We start from the raw sequence: 21,647 nt of genomic DNA, 5'->3' as shown, positions 1-21,647 counted from the left end.
ATTCAGCGTAGAAACAATTAACCAACTGCCCCGCTTATGACCTGTGGGTAACCAATCCATGGCTAATCCCAGAGTATCGGAAGGTAAAAACAAAAAAACAGCAAGCATCACAAATAATCCATTTACACACTGAAAAGCTGCTCTACAACAACTGCTCTATTGCGTGCAAAGTAGCAGATCTCTCCAGCACCACCAGAACTACACCAGTAATCCCAGGCAGCAGAACTACATGCACTTCAAGTGAGGCCTGTAAATGCTGTCTGTACAGAAGGTATTTCCAACAGAAATTAACACAACTCAGTCACCACCATTTCATTGCAAGACTGGAATATAGAAGTGTGCCACACAGCCCAGAAACAGCTCAAGAGATATGGAGTCCACTCCTAGGCAGCTCCTGTTCCTTCAGGTGAAAAAAAGGCCTCAGCATACACTTTTCAACCACAGCAGGTCAAAGGTAACAAAGCTGAAATCATGACTTGCTATCCCCTTTGTAGCAAAGGATTCTTCTTTCTGAATATGGTTGTGACTAGCTTCCACAACTAGGAGATGATGGAAACAAGCTTATCAGTAGGTGAGTCAGATGCTTTTGGCCCTTATATTGCGTTACACAGTCTCCCTGTATGAGCATTTCGGTAGGTACTGATAACTCTGTTTCTTGTTTTCCTGCATATTCTGAAAATAGCAACTTTTCATGTCTATCTTGGTCATGTTCCCACATTTCAAATAGCTTTTGAAATGACTGCATGTATGAAAACTGCATTATATTCTTTTTACTACAGCTTTTAGATTAAAAATATCACAAGGTGGCAAAATTAGGTGAATGGTTTAAGTACAGTTGTAGCAATTTTATTTTGGAAAAAGAAACATGTATTTTATATCACTCCAAAAAAAGAAAATTAGTCATGGGAAGCACTTGAAATGTATTGGAATACAGTATACGTAACAAAATGCAAATCATATTTATCCCCAAATATCCCCCTATTTAAGAACAAACTACAATTCAGACGAAAATGCATCAATGTTTGCCTACCAGATGTTACTAGAATACAGTGAATAGTTTACACAAGTGCTTCTTTATTGGAAAGATAACCAGATATTAAAAAAATCATGTTTTTACCAGAAGGGGATTTTGTCACAACAAATTTCTTCAAAGTGTTCCGTTCCCCAGCTTCCTCTGTAAAGCTAATTTGTAATTTACTAGGAGGTAGCTTTCTATTCACAATATTTGTATTTCATCATATATCCTGTCTGCTGGACTATATTAATGAAAGCTAACAGTCAAATAGGGATATTTAATATGCAATAACCCATCTCGCAAACAAAGTTATATTTCTGTTACTTAGAAACACCAAGCCCGTTGCTCTAAAAATGATAGATTGCTAAGGCTTACACAATTTATCACTAACACAAAGCAGACTAATTAGCCATTTATCAAACTGAGTTCTTGAGAATAAAGCTTAAAATTAAGACCCAAACATCCTGTTTAGAAGGAAGAACTAATCCTCTGGGAAACAGGGTTTACTGAACATTATGTAAATTAGATGTTTTCCTCTGATTAGCATGGAGCAGAATTCTACTCTTAGTACAAAGATAAAACTACGGAATATATAGGCAAGTGTCAGTCCACAGATCATGGTATACATGTAAGAGGTCGAGACAGATGCCTGATGAATCCACTTCTGGATGACAAGCCCAACTGAAGAGCAACACTGCTTGTTACAAATTTCACAGATCCATGCCTTTTACTGAATAAAACGGTTGCAAAAAATCCCAGCACAGTCATTGGAAAGCGAATGTACAAGCTTAACAATTTTATATTTCTGTTTAGTTTGTATTTTAATCTGTTTCTCTGTTTAAAAATCTTGATATACTGTTCCATTTTTTGCAAAGCTTAACCTATATTAATGCTAGCGTGAAAAAAATTGTGGACAGAAAAAAAGTCCTTTGCTTAGTAATTTAGTTTTAAATTTTCATCTGCTGAAAGATCTCTCTGCTTCTTTAAGTGTCTCTCTCTCCCCCATCACCTTTAAAAGTGTACTAGTAATGGAGTCTGAACAGCAGCAAAAGCAAGCTAAAAGGAAAAAGTGCCTGACTAAAAGTCAGAGGGGTGAAAGAAGGGAGGCCCCATTATTTTGGGCACAGAAAGCAGCTGAGGCTTTGGGCAGCGAGCACTAATTTTGCTTAAGCAGTGTTGTTAGTCTTTACTTTTTCCTTTATGAGTAAGAGTCTGAGGTGATAACACTAGGGGCAATGGGGAAGAGGGGGGCGGGGTGAATAGCATAAGAGTTGCCTAGGTGACCAGTTCTCCACCCCAGCAACCCTTGGTACAGAAACCAGTCAAAACTATTTTTTTTTCCCCCATTCCATCCAATAATGGTAGATAAGTAAGCCTGCCAGCTAGATGTTTTTGCTAAAATAATCTATAAAAATGATTTTGACATGTAAAATCACTGTCATCATAATATACTTCAGAGACTAAGATTAATTTGATAGCTCACGCTTCTCAATTATAGGTTCAGTTCATCTGAAAGTTTGGGAAAACATCTCAATTAATTCATATTTAAAAAAAATTTGTCATTCCCATGAAAGCTAGACACTTCTACTCTAAAATGAAATGGAGTACTTGTGGCACCTTAGAGACTAACCAATTTATTTGAGCATGAGCCTTCGTGAGCCACAGATGAAGTGAGCTGTGGCTCACGAAGGCTCATGCTCAAATAAATTGGTTAGTCTCTAAGGTGCCACAAGTACTCCATTTCTTTTTGCGAATACAGACTAACACGGCTGTTACTCTGAAACCTACTCTAAAATGGACATCTTAGATGTTCCACATTTCCACCGCACAATTCTGCAGCCAAGGAATCATGGGGTTCCTACCCCAAAGGCCAGGGAATCCTGCCCACATTTTTCCTTGTACTTGTAAACAGTTAGAGGGATTGCTACCTAACATGGTCCAGTTTGTGCACACAGCTATGTTTTTCACATCCACACTTATCAAGTTCCCTAATCTTTTCTCTACCAGTCCATTCTGAAGGTCTGGACACTCGTTGCTTCAGCAAGGGAGAGTGCACCTGGAGAACATGGCCAATGAGTTGTGTCACAGGTCAGGGCAACTGCACCCTTAGTGGTTCAGCAAGGACATCCACTCTCAGGCTTCCAAGCTCCTTAGCTATTGCCTTTCTTGGGTGGAGACCCATGTCTCTCTCCTTCCTGACCAGAGTATCTCCATGATTAACCGTTCCCAGCCTACACTGCTTTATTCTCAGCAAAAGATAGGCTGCCTAAGCAAGCTTCACTTGCCTTCTCTTCAGAGGTTAATAAGAGAGTGATTGCCAAAAAATGTAAGATACCACACAGCGCTTCTCATGCAAACCGATTTCATTCTTAAGGTGAAAGCACTATAAAGAAAACATTAAAACAATAAAAGACTCTACACACATGCTAATAAGCTTACCAAGTATCACCTCAAACCTAACATTGGCTCTGTGAGGAACAGCCCTTCAAAACCCCACCCGAGGGATTTCACTGTAGTTTCAAGTTCATCACAGCTTCTGCTCAGATCATGCACCCTCACGAAAAGTTTAGTCTATCTTTTATACAGTTTGGGGGTCTTTGATTGGGAGTTTCCAGCAATAGATAAAGGGTCTGTCCCAGGGTGTAGCTTCAACAGGCCTCCCAAATACCTCCTAGGAAACCCACTTCACACATCTTTTCCCAAACCATTCTTTGGAGTTTCTAATATTTACATTAATCACTTCCCTAGAAGTCACATACAATAACACAAACAATTGCATTTTTAATGGACCCAAAGATATTAAACCTAATTCAATAAGATTTAATTTAATTCAGTGAAGTTTATCTTAATTCCATACGGTTTGTCCAGTATATTGTCAGTCTGTCAGGAGCAACATACTCTGGGATGTCATAGTGCACAAAAAGATGAGAACAAAGATGAACAACCAAACCAGTTAATCAAACATGGTTTGTCTCATCTGTGCTACAGGGGAATAAACAAAATTATTTGCCAATTTAGGTGATAGGCAGAAGCCAAACAATTTAGCTGACATAACTACAGAATTAACTATGTTACTCCAAACCTGTTTCGAGCAGAAGAACAAATTTTGCCAGTGACTGGTTACACACTATTTAAAGCTTAAAACTTATAGGGCAGTATATTTTTGCACTGAGTCCATCAAAAAGCAGGGGGGCATTAACCTATTAACTGCTTATCAGCGGAGTGTGGACACATTCCAGTGAAGAACAGGTTCTTGCTGGATCAGTGTCCTGGACAGCAATCCCTGAGACCCATGTGAAGGAAGCTGTGGAAAGCACAGAACAAAGTAGAGAAACTGTCATTATTCACAGAGTTTCTTACTGTGATAATCACCACCCTGCACTTTAAGCAGTGGAGGCAGGTGCGCACAAGGCTTGTCTGGCTGGCCAGGAGAAGAAGGCAATGCTTTCTGGCTTGCGGGGAGGAGGGGAGACATAAAACTGCTGGAAAACCAGTCAGCGTGGTGGATGACTCACCACCTAGGAATGAGGAGTTTAAAAAGGTCAGCCTGGGCCTGGACCCTCCCTCATCACTCAGCAGGGCCACCCGGGGCAGTGGGGGGGGGGGGGCAAAGTGGGGCAATCTGCCCCAGGCCCCACAGGGAGTTTTCAGGGGCCCCCGACAAGAGTTTTCAGCGGCACTTCGGCAGCAGGTCCTTCAGTGCCGCCAAACACACCCAGAGTGAAGGACCCGCCGCTGCTTCTTCCGCTCCGGGTCATCAGCGCCAGGCCCCGAAGACCCAGAGCGGAAGGACCCCCACCGAAGACCCCAGGCCCGCTGAATCCTCTGGGCAGCCCTGTCACTCAGAGCAAGCTAGGCAACACCCACCCTCCCTCCCTATTTAGGTCACAAATATCCCTTCCCCGCTCCGTTAATTGTGGGGGTTTCACCTGCACTGCACATTTTATCTGCCAGGTTAGTCCCAGACATCTAATAATAAAGCTGTGGCCTGATTAAACCCATATCTAATGTCTTCGGTCATTCTTTCGGCATAGCCAGACAAATATGTAAGCAGTCTTTGTCCTGGCAAAGATGCAGAAGATCTCATGCTCGAATGACGTCTTAATCTGACCTTGAAAGTTTATTCACGCTGTGGCAGTTCAGTTTTGTATTCTGTAATGATCATAGAAGTTGCAATAGGTGGGGAGTATGACATCGTATGAGGTCCACTCCTCTGAAATCTTTTTTTTTTTTTTTTTTTTTTAAGTTCTTCAATTGCCCCACTTTTACGGTCTTCCCGTTTTCTACTCTTCCTTTACCTCCTTTTTTCTTTCCTCGTAAGTCAGCTTTTTTCCATTCTTTCAATGTTATCATGCTCTTCAGATCTACTTTTCTGTCTTCACTTAACAAGTCTCATGAGTTAGAATTAAACCAATCCTGACAATATGTGAACCTTATCACAATCAATTTTCACACAGATAGACAACCTCAGTTATTTTTGGAAAACCACCCTCCAACTTGTCCTTTAAAAAATCCATGCACAAATCATCCCGTTATAAAATCCATGCATGCAGCAATCAAATATTTCCTGATAATGCGATTTGTGGATTCTATGCCCTATAGTAATTAGTACACTTTTCCTCCAGTAATTAGTACATATAAACACAAAAGGGATCAATGAGACAAAACACAGCTGGTTAAGTGGATACTTGTAAACTCTAGTGCTGATGGAAAATGGATTTTCCATCTCCTGAAAAAGTTTTAGAAATTTTCTCAAAACAAAAACTTGTTAAAAATTTGTTTTGGGACAATCAAAATATTTTATCTTGATGAATCTGAAATGTTGTGTTTCAATTTTGACCCTTTTTTACCCAAAAGATAAATTCTGAAACAAGAAGTCATTTCAAAATGAAAAATTGAAATGTATTCTGAAAATGTCAAAACGGGGCATTTTCCAAATGTTTTTCCATTTTGCTACATGAAATTTAGTTAAACAGATACGATTTTATGTAAAATTTTGGTTTAATCAAAACGGCACTTTCTAACAGAACACTTGACAAAGGGTTTCTGACCTGCTCTAGTGAATACCTTTTGTTAAACCCTCAGCTCCATTTTTTTGTCACCCATATTCATGTGACAGTCACTAAGTGCTTAGGTAAAACCCAAATGAGCACCTTCAGTGCTTATACTACTGTTCTGATACACTGAAGAGCCAGGTTGGCACTTGCCTGCAGACTCCTCTTGGAGCATGTTACCAACCAGCAGCACATATTGTTCAGGGGCAAAAGCACACAAGCAACATTTTCATAAGTAAGGAGCTACAGGATTGGCCGTACAGGATAGTTCATCCACACCCACCAGTGTCACACTCCACCTCTCCCTTTGAAATGTCCATTTGTATTCAACTTCTGCTAGTATCCACGTGCACACTCCCCCCGGGGATATTTTTCCATGTGTTCAAACTTTTCAGAATTGAGTCTTCTGAATGTAATTATTTCTTAAGCCATTAGTTAGCTAAATGTACAAGCTTCACACTGGAATCATCTATTTGAACAGATCATACTCCTTCATGAGCTGCACAGAAAGGTAAGTAGTTTACATAGGTTTTGACTAAACATTCACATCAGTAAGTGAAAAAAATTTCAATTTAAACAAAAATTAAATGTCCGTCTTCAAAAACTTTCAAAGCAAGGTAAAACTCCTGTACAGTACTTCTGAAAGCATTCCTCACAAAGGACAATAAAGCTGCAAGATACTGAACAATGTACTACTTCAATTAAATAACAAATCTCAAAGTACCATCTGTTAGTCATTACTTAAAAATGAGGCAACCCATTTAATCACATTACTGAAGCAGCCATATGATGTAATCTGCTTACTAGTAAATGGTCATTTGGCACATCAGAGGTCTCTAACAAGTGCACAGAAAAAAAGGCTTACATTTGTCCAGTCACAATTATTATCAAAACCCAAATTAATTGTGATTCAAAGCTAGATTGGAAGGGTCTACAGGGTTTCTTAAATCTATAAACTGGCTTTGAAGAAATGTAATAGATAGCTAATCATCAGCTTTGTAAGAGGAAATACTAGATTATGAATACAGCAGAACATAAACCTGCATGATAGCCACTTTAAGTTTCTATTTAAGTTAAACTATCATGGCTAGGCTCCTATTTTAATGCATTATGTTCACAACTCCTGCTTTTGCCAGAGCTAATCTTACAACAAGATAATGTATTAATATTGCAAAGAAAGGGAAACTGTTACAGAACATACTAAGTGTTCTTTGCCAGTTAATAGAGATAAAAATTGTGTATATAAAAATTGCAATATTCTATGATTTATTGCTCATTTAGATAACAGCTTGAAGGAATTAAAACCAGACCTCCTGATTTAAACCTATATTTGGCACTCTCTCTTAGCCCAGACTTTCAAGCTGTGGTCAAGTCTTGCCCTGGCCCTCATGTCAGCTTCACTACTTTTCTCAAACACGTACAAAATACTGTTGCTATGACCATCTTCCTGGCTCATAATATCAACTGTCCACTCACATCACTCTACCGGATCTCCCTCATCCACCACCATATCTAACACAAGTTTCTTCTGTTTGTCTTTAAAGCCCATTGCTGTTTAGCCCCACCCTATCTTTCATATATACCAACTTATCGAGCTGTTGATCTTTATCTTTCCTCTGCCAACAATGGCAGCCTTGTTCATACAGTGGTCTGCTTTTCCCTCAAGTCTCTCCATCTTTTTGTTAATTCTGCTCCCTATGACTGGGGGGGAAAAAACAACAATAATCTATAAATCACCACTTTATCATTCTTCGAATTCCTCCTCTAAAACTCTCTCTATTGCGATGGCTACAAGTCACTTCCATCTGGCAGTGGTTAGTCAAGCTGCAAACATAGACTTCCATTTTAATGCTGACCTAACAAAACTAGGTTGATACCCCCACCCTGCCTTATTTGATTTTATTGATATGTCACATCCTATCCAACACCTGAACTGTAAGATCTCTGCGGCAGGGAATATCTTTGTTACTTGGAGCCATAGATGAGAACTGTTACAATATCATCATCATCACCATCATAGTCAGCGATGGACTACCAACACCAGTGTAGCTGGGACCTTCCTGGTCTGGCTTTGGTCGGTCCCATCCTCCGCCTCACTTTCCCTCTCTCAAATGTTCTCCTGGCTTTCAAAGTGGTCAGGTTGTGGAGATGTCTTGGCCTTCTGGCCAACTCACAAAAAGCCCACTCCTTCCAGAGTAAATCTCAAGTCCAAAACAATTAATATTCTGTCCCAGACTCGCCGGGCATAGCCCTTTCTCCTCAAGAATCTGTCTTGTCTTTCACAATACACTCTCAGCAGTCCCCTTCCCTCGGGCTCTAGCCAGTGCCTTCATGCTCCCCTTTTTCAAAGGTGTTCCTATATTACTTCACTAGGTGGCAGCATAAGTCTCTCCAGCCTCCCTTTAACAGCAGAGGACCCTGCATCCCTTCCAATGTAACAGCACAGGCGAACCCACGCCCACCTTTTGCTATGGGAACCCTTAACCACCAGATTATTTGCCTCTAAAATATTAACCTGTCCTGCTTCTTCCAAACGCCTCTCTCTACATTGTCAATCTTCCTGGATGCCCTCCTACTCTTGATGGAGAGCTGACTCCCAGGTCTCTTCTCCCTGCCATCTTCTTCTGATCTCCCAGGTCTACTGCTCCTATGAGTTCCACTTATGACTGCTCACCACAGTCTTCTCTTATCCCCATCAGCAGGCCTTGTTTAGTCACATGACCCTTGACACATGACTTCAGCACTCATCTCCTTCCCAACCCTTTTTATGGGCTAGCTTACCCTGTGATGGGAGTGTAGTACAATAGAGTCCTGATCTCTAATTCAGATTTAAGGTGCTACCATAATGAAATTAAAAATGCTATGAATGGAGAAACCAACACAAAGCCCAGATTAAGTTACTAAATGAGAAAAAAATTAGGTAGCCCACAATCAATTTTTGAACAATATAAGTAATCAGACCCGAGAAGAAATTATAATCATCCAACATTGTGAATTCTACAGTCATAATAGTTGATAGTGTTTATGATCCCACAAATCAATGGGATAACGCTCAGTCAGCGGAACAACAAGTATTAGCATGATCAGCTCCTAAATTCATTATTAGATCATTAGAGGGAGTCGGGGGGAATAAAAATCAGTCACCCAGCTTTACTAGCTTTGCCTAAAAATTTCCTTAAGATCAGAGCACAACACACACTACGAAGGAGATTTTTACATCAGAAATGGGAGTTAGGCACCTAATTTCTATTTTTGCATTTGAAATCTCCCTCTAAGAGATTAATCTAGTAGTATGATATTTATATCATATAACCCTTTACTATATGCAGCCTTCAAAATTACCAGTATTTGTTCACGGGAGCCATGATAATACATCTCGCTATCCACATTCCAGTAGACACTGAGGCAATCAAGACTCAGGAGCTGCAAAGTAAAGAAAACTCAATGGATTTCGCAATTTATGAAAATAAACAATATGACTTCTGTATTAAATGCAATAAGCTTTCAATGTATGTGAAACCCCGCATTTTGATGGTAATTTATTTTTGCCAAGTTTGATTTTAATGTGCTGCTCAAAAATCTGGCCTTCTTTTCCTACTTCTGTTCCTGAAGTCTATTTGTGAGGGTAAAAGAATGAATGCAAGGGGTGTCTGGTTAAATTTGCTTTTTGAGGTCAATATTTGATTCCTTGAGTAAGGAAGCTAGAATCTGCATGAGGTTAAATGAAGTCTAAAATATTGTTAATGAACAGATTACTGCTTGTGCTTAGTATGAGATCCCCATTTACCCAGAGAGTTGAAAACAAATGCCTTATATTTAAGCAGTGATCATGGTTCTACTTCTCACTAGTTATAAAAAGGAAAAACAACTGAAAAACAAGGGCACAGGGAATGAAGAGCTACAAAGTTATAGCACCATTATTTCCTTATTTTGGTTCATTAAACCAGTATGTTCCCCCATCCACCCTTTCATGGATGACTGAATTCAGTTAATTTATCAGTGATATTTTGGTCCATTTTTCACTCCTGACCCAGGTAATAATGAACTTTGACATATTACCTTGTATATGATTTTTGCAGCTTCATTTAAAATGGAAGGTGTCCAGTTTTCATTGGCTGTCTAGAAATTGAAAAACATTAGAAGTTATTCCCCATAAAGCCATCTTCAATTCATTATGTAACATTTATTTCAAAGGGTTTTTTTTTAAATCCTTTTTAACCTGAGGGTGTACAGATAACGTCATAATTTATAACACTTAACATATATTTAAACAATGAAAGCCAAAATAGCCTGTTCTCTGTGTGTGTGTGTGTGTATGTGTCTGTGTGATATATCCTCTGAACAAATTTTGCAACAAATTTTGTTGGCTGGTTTTGAAAGTTTCACCACTTATGTTGATGTATTTCATGTTTCAACACCTAGTCCCATTTACAAGGCTCAACAGCACTTCAGACATAACTTTTTTAAAGAAAATGTCGATACATTTTACCATAAAGGGATTTTAAGACTTACATAACCCAATATGTTTAAAACCAGTTTCTCTATAATATGTAATTATGGACTTTTAAATATAAATCTTTTTAGGAGTTATAAATTTTTAAGGATTGAATGGTTTATGTTCACGTAAGGCTAAACTTGTGTGTGTCGAGCTACAAAGTTCATCAAGTTTAGACAGAGTTAAATATACAAAATTCAGGGTTTATTGATGGAAACTGACACCCAGTTCCCAGCTCTCAGAGCCAGGTACAGCCCATGACCTAGCATTTGCCTGACACTGACGGGAGAGTAGATTCTCTCTGCTTTCAGAGAGCCACGCAACTGATCCTACGCCAGATGTAGTCAACAGGGTCTTAAGGCCTTTTTTCACTGACGAAGGCATGGAACCCTCCACTCCCTACTGCTATGTTACCAAGCAGTGATCTAGGCATAGGCTTTCCACAACAAAACAAAGCAGTATGTACGCTGGCCCAACGTCATTTAGGAGCATGACACGCCTGAACACTGCCCTTCCTACCCAGATCCTCTGAGGCTTTGTTGGCCACGGAATTTTCATATACAAGGACTAGAGATCCAGTTTATTTGGCTGTTTGTTTTAAAGGAGGTGTAAAACAAACTTTTTCTTAAAAAACAAAAAACCTTACAACCCATATTACAGATCAACAATAAAATCAGGGAAATTTGTGGATCAATAATGCCCCAACCAACCTGACCTCAGCTGGGGGGAAGTCATTCTAGGCCTTACACCAGCTAACCACACACAAAGGCGGCAACGGCTGGAGTGGTTCAAGCCACATGACACTTTAATAATCTCATCTCAGAAAAGTGAATGTCCTCTGGCACCAGTCATGCGGTCCCAAGGAGCATCTCTTTCCATAAACTCAGTGGCAACAGAATACAAGGTCCTTCCCACAACTGGGAGTACACAGAGGCTACCTCAAACAAGAATTTCAAGTTTCACATACGTAAGGAATGACCACTCCAGAATCACCGATTATATACTTTTCTTAATAAAAGGATATTGAACTAGGATTTGGGACCTACGTGTAAGTAACATGAATACGAAGATTAAGGCTGGGGATTTCAAAAGCCCTCAGTGCTGAACTAACTTTGCTCTCATTGCGGCCAGTGCCAAGTGCCAGCTTCCACTTCTACAGAACTCACAGAATACTGTTCTAGATTTTTCATCTAATATCAAAATGTTAAGCCTCTCCAACAGATCAGCGATACAAAGAAAGTTACAATTGTTTTTGCACTTTTCGAGTGTTACTGAACGTCAAAGGGTGCATGAAAATATTAAGCAAAAAAAATCCATATACGATTTTTTTCCTGCAGATGTTTTCTAGTTAACTCGCACTAAACTTGTGTTTTCTATGAATTCCTTGTAACTAGTAGCTGACCTAGAAAAAAACTGTTCCATGTACTGCATGTGTACTGCAATATGGAATTGTTTCTCCTATTTTACCTAGGACAGGTTATTGCAAAATCAGCAGTAAACTCTTCCTTCTATCCAATTACACAGATGAGCTGAAGCACGAGGTCAAGTGACATAAACTAGGCCACAGACGGACCTTCCCTACAGGCTCTCAAGCCCATGTTTGACCACAAAAACATGAATAATATTTTTAGAGACAGTGATTGTGTGTTTGTTTTTACTTTCAACTACGTGCACAGCTTTAAGTAAACAGATCCAAGTATTCTGTTTACAAATCTGTTCAGCAAGTCTATATTAATGTTCTAAATCCTGTAACCATGTTATTCATCATAAGTTGAATTAAATGAAACAAACAGAGCTAAAAAACAACAAACATTACCAGTAAACTAAGTTCACCCAATGTCACTCCCAAAGAAAGTGGCCGAAGAGGATCTGTGATCTACAAACAGAAAAGGATAAAAAGGAAATTTTATTTAAATATTGTATTATTTTATGCAGCAAACCAAACACCTATCAGCTCATTAGACATCTTAAAACAGTTACTCCATTTCGTAGCCTTGGAATTTTAATCTCCAATGTAACATACACTTCACTGTAACTAGCTATGCCCTTGATAAATCAGACATCACACAGGAATTGCTAAGAAAGCTTCCATTAATCTGTCCCTTCATTCAGTTTAGAGGGATTATTTCTAGCCTCTTCTTGCATCTAATTTTGCGTCTCCAACCAACAGCTGTCTTGGTTACATCATTCTGCTTTTTAAAGACTTCTCTGAAGTTTCACCTTCAAATAGGTCCTGAAGTGAGGCTATTTTGAGATAATAGGACATTTTCCTAAGCCTCAGTACAACTTTTTCCTCTTTTCAGGTGTGTAACTTTCACAGTTAACTCCTAGCCTCCCTCTTTTCCCAAAAGAAATATCTAAAAAAGTCAAGTTTTTAACATGAAAATCCTCCATTATTGATCCAATTAGTATTAAGACTCCTTAAAAATGTTGTGAAGTTTTCTTTTTTCTTTTTTTTCTTTTTTTTAAAAATGGATGTCTACTATTCTGTTCCTGCCATAATACACTGATCAACAACCTCAATTGCTTATATAAAGACATGAAAAGCAGCTGTCTGTCCAAACTGAAGGGCCAAGTCCAGCTATATATCACAGCATATTAAGTTTTCAGTCATCCTGGAGGGCTTTTGTTTTGCTTGTATTAAACACATGAAAAAACTTCTTCAAGTTGGTTGAAAATTGATTTACTTCAAATCTACTGAGTACACAGTGCAGATAGAAAATAGCCTATTGTCACAGTGAGAGATCTCAGCTGAAATTTGGTTTAAGAGAAAGCAAAAAAAAAAAGTTTAGGACACTTACATCATCCTCATATTTAACATGAATGCCTGTGATTTTGACTTGTACATTTTTTATAACTTGAGTTGCCAGCTTTTCCAAGAATGTATCTTTTTTCTCTGCCTTTGGCTTATCTAAAAAAAAAAAGTTTAAAACAAAAATCAACATTCATTATATTCATTACATTTTGCCCAACTATACATACAAAGTTTTGTTCACCATATTTCAAAAACTTCATCCACTTATTCACATTTAAGTATTGCCTTAAATGCTTTAGTCTAAACTGTTTACAGCCCTTTTGTGCTTAAAATTAAAAATATTAAAGATTAAAGGGGGAAATTTCAAAAGAATGGAACAATTAAAAACTTGTTTGAATTACAGATATTAAATATGGTATGAATGGAGACAGTTATGTTCGTTGACAAACTATATGCTGTACTAAGAACTTCAGCAGACCTTGAAGAGGCAAAAGCAACAGCTTTAGTTTATCCCTCTCGAGTGGACAATTTCCCCGATCCTTTGCCCAACCATAACATTCTGTTAACCATTTTATGTTAAAAAATGTGTTCTGTGGATCATAAGAATTCTGCCTATACTGATATTCAGAATGTATGTTTTTAGTTCATGAAGTGTAACAAAAAAGAGCAAGCAACACACAATCTGCATTATAGTTGTATTTCCTCTTAAAGCCAGATGCTTCTAACCAACCAACTTTTATCTTTCAGGCTGACATTTTCCAAACCCAATCTCTGCTCAAAGTTCATTTTTTTCCTAGTTTGAACAAACCCAGGTTTGAATAAGAAATTGAAAAAACAAGTTTTACCTACAATGAAACAACACTTTAGAAATGGCGTAACAGTGCCAGCACTGGTATGGATAAGAGTAGAAAGGTGCAATTTGGCAGGGGATACTCCTCAGTGACGGAAAGTAGTTTTGAGAGGGTACTGGTGAAAAATGGTTTTGATCTGATCAAGTTATAGGGTTTGATTGGCACACATGAATTTGCTATCTTCCAAGTAAGACTTCTAAAGCCATTTAGAAGGGGCGATTTAAGCAAACAAGGCCGCAGTGCGTGTGTACGGGGCTAACTCAGCTACACAGTCAATGCGTTTCTCTCCTCAATGATGAATTCAATGAGACATGGCTTCTTGAAACCTTGTTCATTCCACATACACCTTATAAGTAATTGGAATTTCCCTGACTGGGACGCAGGCTCTTACACTGTAGAAGAAAATGCTATGCATGGCTATCAGCGGTTGTATACATGAATGTGCATATACTGTATACAAGTAGGCTTGGAAGGATTAGATTTTTATCTGTAAATGTCGATTTCACTGTACCCAAAAAGATAAAAAAATATTTTCATCAATAATAAGTGAAATTTACAGATAGGCTAAGTCAGAAAAACGCTACTTAGGAACTTATTAAAGTTTGATTTAAGGATATTTACTTGGTGTGTATTCTGACATGTGATGTTGACAATTTGTGTTTTAACAGTTATAAAGCTTTAACTTTCAGAATCAAAACATCTATTGTCATTAAATAATAATTGTGTCCCCCGCCCCCAGTCTGACTCCCCCTATATATTTTCACAGTGGTGGGAAATTAAACAAACAGACAAAAAATGGGGAAAATGCTTAAAAAGAAACATGGATATTATCTGTAGAAAATATTTTTTAAAAATCAAATTCTGCCAAGTCACGTACAAGTGACAGGATTAAGGCTGTCTTAAGGTTGCACATATAACACCATCTGACATTTGAATGCTTAATCTTGAAGACTGTTTTATGTATAATTTGTCCTTAAATATAGAATATATAGTTATTATGAATTGTACACAAATATCAACTATATGACCCCAAGTATACATGCACTGTATAGCTCATTTCAAGAGAAAAGTGAACATATCTGTATCTCAAAAAAATTTCACGCATCAAAGTTCAGTAGCATTTTGTTCAAAAATGGAAAGGTGCACGTGTCTTGCTTCTGAAGGTGAATGAGGACGCTGCTCACTCAATGGAAAGCACATAATCACAAACAGATCATCAGCAACTTTGAGCAGAAATGTGTGCAAGCAAAAACTGTATGTCAAGACCACTGACTCATCATTCATTTTCCCCCTCTCATTTATATATTGCACATTTCCACCTAGCTCCTCCCAGGTATGAAAAATCATCCCAAAATATCCAAGAAAGTACCTTCCATTCCCCCCCACCCCTCCCATCCCCTCTAATTAATCCATCTGAAACTTGATTGGGGGTTGGTCCTACTTTGAGCAGCGGGTTGGACTAGATGACCTCCTGAGGTCCCTTCCAACCCTGATATTCTATTCTAAACAGACTCCCAACTCCCACTTTCATTTTAGGGATGGGAGACTATCTGCCTTTCATGCCTTTGAAAAGTCTTCATATTTATTGCTTTATGTACAATCAGTAAGAAAGAAAAAAAAGTGCCTCAGCACTGACATTAACTTTATCAGAGGATGTGAATTCTATTCTCTATATGCTTTGCAATAGCTTATATGCCCACAGTAACTCTGTTTGGCGTTTAGAATATTATTTATTTATAACAAATGCTAACAAAAGTGGAGTTGAGAAAAACATTGATGGCACAACAGGAAACCATTGTCATGTAGGCATCACAAGCCTCTTGATATATGACCACAACTATTTTCATGTTATGGAATAATTTGACACAAACAAAAATAAATTCTGGTTTTAAAATCTTGTGCATTCTTTTTCCAACAGTAAAATTCAAGCTAACTGAACTTTTATATGCAGAGGATAGGCCAAATTCTGCGATAAAGCCTGTTAACCTAAATTTTTCACTACACTGAAATCAATAGCATTACTCCAGCTGTACAATGGAGGAGAAGAATTTGGCCCTGGAAGTCTATGTTTTTCCCATTTGCTATTAAAAACCAAATAGCAAATACAATATGCAATGTAGAAGGCTACATTGTACCCACCTTTTGAGTGATCATGACTTTTAAAGGGTTTCTTAAAATGCTTTTTATGCTTTTTACGCTTACGTCCTTCTCAATGCAGGCAATTTTGTGAGAAAAGGATAAAATTCAAGTTAGTAAAAGTAAGAAGGAAAATGAGGAAAAGTAGCTAACTAGCTTTCTAAAAAGAAAATGATTCATCTTAAACAGTTGCCTTTCTTCAAAACCTTTAAAATATTTCAAATTCACTCAGCGAAGCAACATGCTATCCTGTATGTTTTATCATCTGTTTCCAATTCTCTCTCATCTTTCAGTTCTACACATAGACAGACAAGTCCACATAAAAATGGTTAGGGTTTGGGTAGAGAAAGAATGTTTTTGTTCTGAAAAAAGGTAGTAGAATTCCACGTGAAAGGTGTACCTGTTAGCACCCAAAACGGTCATCCTTTAAACGGCCGCAGTTATTTTTTGGTCCAATCGACAAAGACACAAAAAGCTAAACCAATACAATATTTCAAGCAGTTACTTAAATGCACTGAGTGGAGAATAAAAGACATTTACATATGGATGGGGCCACCAAGTCCACTCCTGCCTCACAGGATCACAAAACACAAATTAAAATGGTTTCAGTGAGAGCTATTCATTGTATCCCCAGGGTGCATTTATCCATGCTCTTCTTTACACTGATCAAATGAAGAACACTAAAATAATTTTTCCATGCTTTTGGTATCATCGTTTTAAGAATGTGAAGGATAAATACACACCCAGTGTACCATGTATACATATTAATCCTTTGAGATTCAAGTTTAAACATGCTATTTCAATGCACAATAATGGCGGCTAAATAAACCTATTTAAATTTACTGAAACTCGTCTTCCATCTCATATTTCTGAAATTGAAGTTTTGTCATTTAAGTCATTGAATTACATTACTTCCTTTAATGAATATTGGAGTCATATGTTTTTGAGTCTGTATAACCCAAACCTTGGACCTGGTCCTGTGAGGATATGTGGTTTTGCTGTTAGTGAAAAGACAATCTCTCCACAGCTCAGGCTCATGAAATCATGGATGCATCCTTATTTTAAGATCCCTTTAAACTCACCCTCTGCCAAAAATCCTCCCATTGACAACTAGAATGTGCCCTGAAAGCTGACCTGACATATTTTTGATACATAAAAACTTCAAACTTTCTGAAATTTTTGCAGAGTTAGTTTCACTGTTTTACCTGCTTACCCCCAAAAAAAAAAAAAATCACACCACACAGATGTAGGTGGAATTTGACACTGACTTGTAAAAAGCAGATTTCAAATGTTAAAATGTGAGAGGAAATTGCCGCTTTTTGAAAACTAGACATGTTCTCCATGAAGAAAACTTAAATTTTTCAATGCAATGCAAAAGCTATTTCACAAGTGTCTAATGCAGGCTTCTCTGCACCACCCTCAAAGTCATCTATTATTGGCCAGTCTCCCATCTGACTGTTGTTAAGAGGAATCACTGGTATGATGCAGTCTGGCAATTCTTATATGGGTAGTTGAATATTTCCTAAATCCTTAGTAATAGGTTTCCTTAGTCTTAAGCAATTGCTTTTTTGTAAAGAACATAATAGGTAAATACGAGTGTAACATTGTCACCCAGCAATCCCAATCTCAACGGCCTCAAAGATAAGTGGACAAAAACTGACTTATTTGGGGTAGCAGTGGGAGAGAGGAGAATGGATTGTATTAAAAATAAAAAACTAACGCTGAGTTCAACTAATATATGGCAACTTCTCTGAATTAATCAAACATCATACAACGCTAGCACCTTTCAGCTAAATACCATGGTTACATGAGGACACAAAACATGATCATGTCATCTCGCATTACAAGAAATATGGGGCCAGATCTTCAACTGGTGCAAATCCACTTCATTTCATTGGCTTCAAAGAACTGTGCCCATTTGCAACAGCTAAGGACCTGGCCCAGTAACAGCCACCTCATAAAAGAAGACTGGCTGCACTATTAAGGTAGTAGTACAGCTTGGCCTTGAAACAGCAGTTCAGACAGACCTTAACGAACACAGTTAGAATACAGTAGAATGATAATTGATGGGGACGTTTTCAAAGGCACCAACAGCAGGCGAGATATTCCCACTGTAAGCCAATGGGATTTGGGTGCCCAACCGCCATCTGTGTCTTTGAACGCTCCTTGAGAAAAGCAACAATACTGTTTTTAGTGACACTTGAGAGTAGAACCAGACTTCACTGTTTGCTATTTATCTTTCTTTTGAAAGTCAGACTCTCGTAACATTCAAGTAACATAGTACGTTACTTTTCAACATTCTCTCAGTGACAAGTTACTTAATATCTTGTTTCCAGAGCCTCCTAAATTTCACTTCGTGCCAACATACTTGACTATCAAGTATATGAGTTCTGATACTGTCAATAATAAAATTAAGCTTTTTTTTTTTTTTTTTTTTAAAGGAAGAAGGTAATGAGCCATGCATACCCACCAGGCTTGTTATCCTTGCAAACAAAGCTCTCCAAGCCATATATGGTGTCTCCTGAATGCGTGCCTTGATCCACATGGCAGCAATAACCAAAAATACGATTTTTTAAAGGAAATCGACTTTCAAATGTCAGAGCAAATGAAATCTTTGAACTTCAAAGCACATTTACATACCATTTAAACACAAGGATAATCCTTTCCTGATATTTAGAAGATAAATATAGACAATGCAAAATGATTCATTTGAAAAACTTGCTTTTTTATGCATGTAAGTTACTTGTTTAAACTTAGGTTTTTTAACACATATGCAAGTAGTTTTAAGCTAACACTGGTAACACAATGGAGAAAGGCTCTGGCAGTTTTTGGTATTGCCCACAATATACAAGTCTCATTTTCTTTAATTCTTTATCTAATACCCAACACACTTATATACAAAGGCAGTCTGTCTCCTTCCTCCTCTCCCCTCCCCAAACACACTGTGTCACTCTTCTAGCTATGTAACTTCTGGGATGGAGCAACCAATTTTCATCAAGCATGCCCTTTTGTGGCAGATAAGGGGACGTCCTGTACGTATGCAGGACAGCTGCAAATATTAAATAAGCAGTTGCAGACCAACTGGCAACACCACTCAGCAGGGCATGGTGAGATAACTGGTGGCTTGGCTGCCTCTGTCAAATGCCACTTAGGCCTTATGACGAGGATAGCAAGGCAAATAAAGACCAGCTTAAAGTAAATCTTCACAGGGCGACTGGGATTCATCAGCCTTGGCAGGCAGCTCACCTTGGAGAAGAAAGCTCCAATTTCAAACCAAAAGTGTCAGGCTTAAACAGCCAGCCTGTAAAGCTTGTCCAGTAGATACGCTCATGTACATCTGAAGTGTACCCCAGAGGGTTATAGCATTCCCCACAAGTGACATACAACAGCTGACTGTTGTAACTGGGTAAGAGTTTTCTAGCTATAGACCCAGTTTTCATGTAGCTCTGAGTTTAAGTACTACTTCTAAAAATTGCCATTTTTTTAAGCCAATGAAGAGCTTCTCTTAATGTGTAATTAGTGAGTAATAGGCTTCTCACTTCAAATTATTTTTGCCATACATTATGTACACTAGCAAATAGAAAAGCATCTTGATTATGACTATTATTAAGAAAAGCATGTTGAGAGCCAGGAGTCCACGTACATCCCAAAGAACAGTCACTTCTCACTTCACTGAAGGAACATCTATGGAATGAGATTAACTCCTCCACTCTGGCCCTTTATGCTGTATGAAAGGTCCAGAGTGGCGTAAGTGAACCCTAAAAGCCTTGTACCCTAGCTGAATGAATCTCCTTGACCGCAGCAAGACAGCTCTAACACTTCTGCTCAATCAGCCACTAGCAAGCTCCAGAAGAGGGGTTGTGCCGGGGCAGAAGGAGCATGCCAGAGGCAAGGCCATAGCACTGGAGAGATTCCAGGCACCAACGCCACCCATAGGGTTCCACAGGATGCACAGTAATTTAGACAGGTGCCCAGTGCTGCCTAAGTTACTCCAGGAGCCTCTCCAACTCCCAGAACAGCCCAGGATCAGGATGGCACAAAGGCATCTTAAAACTTCATTGGCCTTCCCTTCCCCCGGACTGCGAATTCAGGGCTGCACCTCTCCGAGACACAGCATAGAACCTTAGCACTAGTGTCTTTTCATGAAGCAATCAAGCTACTAATTAAATATGTAATACCTCACATTTCTTTCAGTAGTCCAATCAAACTCTTCTAATAATACAGATTTACTGATGGCCATAGCCATTATGAAAGTCTCATCTTTCATAGTGTCTTAAACAATATTCCTGTTCCGTATGCATAGACAAACCCTAATTATATCCAGTTACCAAGATAGCATCAGCTGGTTGTAATAAAAGAGTGTGATGCCTTCCCTCAGAAAGCTGCACATTAACAGTATTATAAATGCTTGTATAGAGAAGATGATGAATTAAGTATGTAACATAAAAATGGGCAAATTGGTTATTAATTTTTCTGGCACTATTGCCCCATTCTACCATAGTTCTGCTCGTCTGATGAGCAGCAGTTGTAATTTATGTAGTAGTCAAGTCTGTAACTCTGATCGTTTCTATTTATGCATATGATTCTTTGGGCCGAACGGACATAAGTGATCAGATTATCCATCAGTATTACATGAATTCACCATGAAATCTACAGTTTCTGGAATGTTAGAAGAACATGTGCAATGAATAAGGGCTTTTCTCTTCACTGTAAATGGAAGCCGAACATGTGCAGTTTAAGGAAACCATTAGCTTACATTTCAAAGTAGCACAAAAAACGGGAAAAACAGAATAAAGTGTGAAGATTGTGTGTTTAATTTTCAAAGAAACTGTACTCCAAAGTTATTTTTAAAGACGTTTTGAAGTGTTATTTAATTTTCACTGACTTCAGAGTTATCATGAAAGTGAAATGATCTGCACCCCTATAAATGGCAGTCACCTATTTATCTTAAAGGACACAACATAAGCAACAATAGTTGAAGACTCCTCACGCTACCCAGCTAATGAGTCTCACCCCTGACTCAGATGGGCCACCTTGGGTAGAGAGTATTTAATTAAATTCTTGGCCTTTGTCAGGACTGGGAGGCACAGGTGCCAATTAAGCTAGTGATTTTTGCAACATGGACATCCATCTGTGAAGCCAAACAGCTGTCCATAGAACAGCCCCTTCTGACCTGAGCCAAAAATTAAGCGGCGACATTATTTTCGATTATCATTTTCCTGTGTCTTGCAATTATTTAATGGTCCTCTTATTTACTAACCATTATTCTAACGCTGACTAGAATATTCAGATGTGACAGCACAAATCAAAACCAAACTGAACATCAGGTGCTTAACATTAA

At 38.4% G+C, this 21,647-nt stretch overlaps 1 protein-coding gene across 1 annotated transcript in view; it reads right to left on the bottom strand.

Annotated features, from left to right (window-relative positions):
* VPS13C (vacuolar protein sorting 13 homolog C) overlaps positions 1-21,647 on the bottom strand; it is a 195,735-nt gene that overhangs the window by 162,398 nt on the left and 11,690 nt on the right. Inside the window, exons 6-9 of the mRNA XM_077828389.1 lie at positions 13,366-13,475; positions 12,381-12,440; positions 10,129-10,188; positions 9,412-9,492 (exon numbers count right to left, since the gene is read on the bottom strand). Coding sequence (XP_077684515.1) covers positions 9,412-9,492; positions 10,129-10,188; positions 12,381-12,440; positions 13,366-13,475 — 311 coding nt within the window. The remainder of the gene's footprint in view (positions 1-9,411; positions 9,493-10,128; positions 10,189-12,380; positions 12,441-13,365; positions 13,476-21,647) is intronic.

This window comes from Eretmochelys imbricata, chromosome 10 (genome assembly GCF_965152235.1).
Source record: "Eretmochelys imbricata isolate rEreImb1 chromosome 10, rEreImb1.hap1, whole genome shotgun sequence".
NCBI classification, from domain to species: domain Eukaryota; kingdom Metazoa; phylum Chordata; order Testudines; family Cheloniidae; genus Eretmochelys; species Eretmochelys imbricata.
This window is presented reverse-complemented; position numbering and strand designations above follow the sequence as displayed.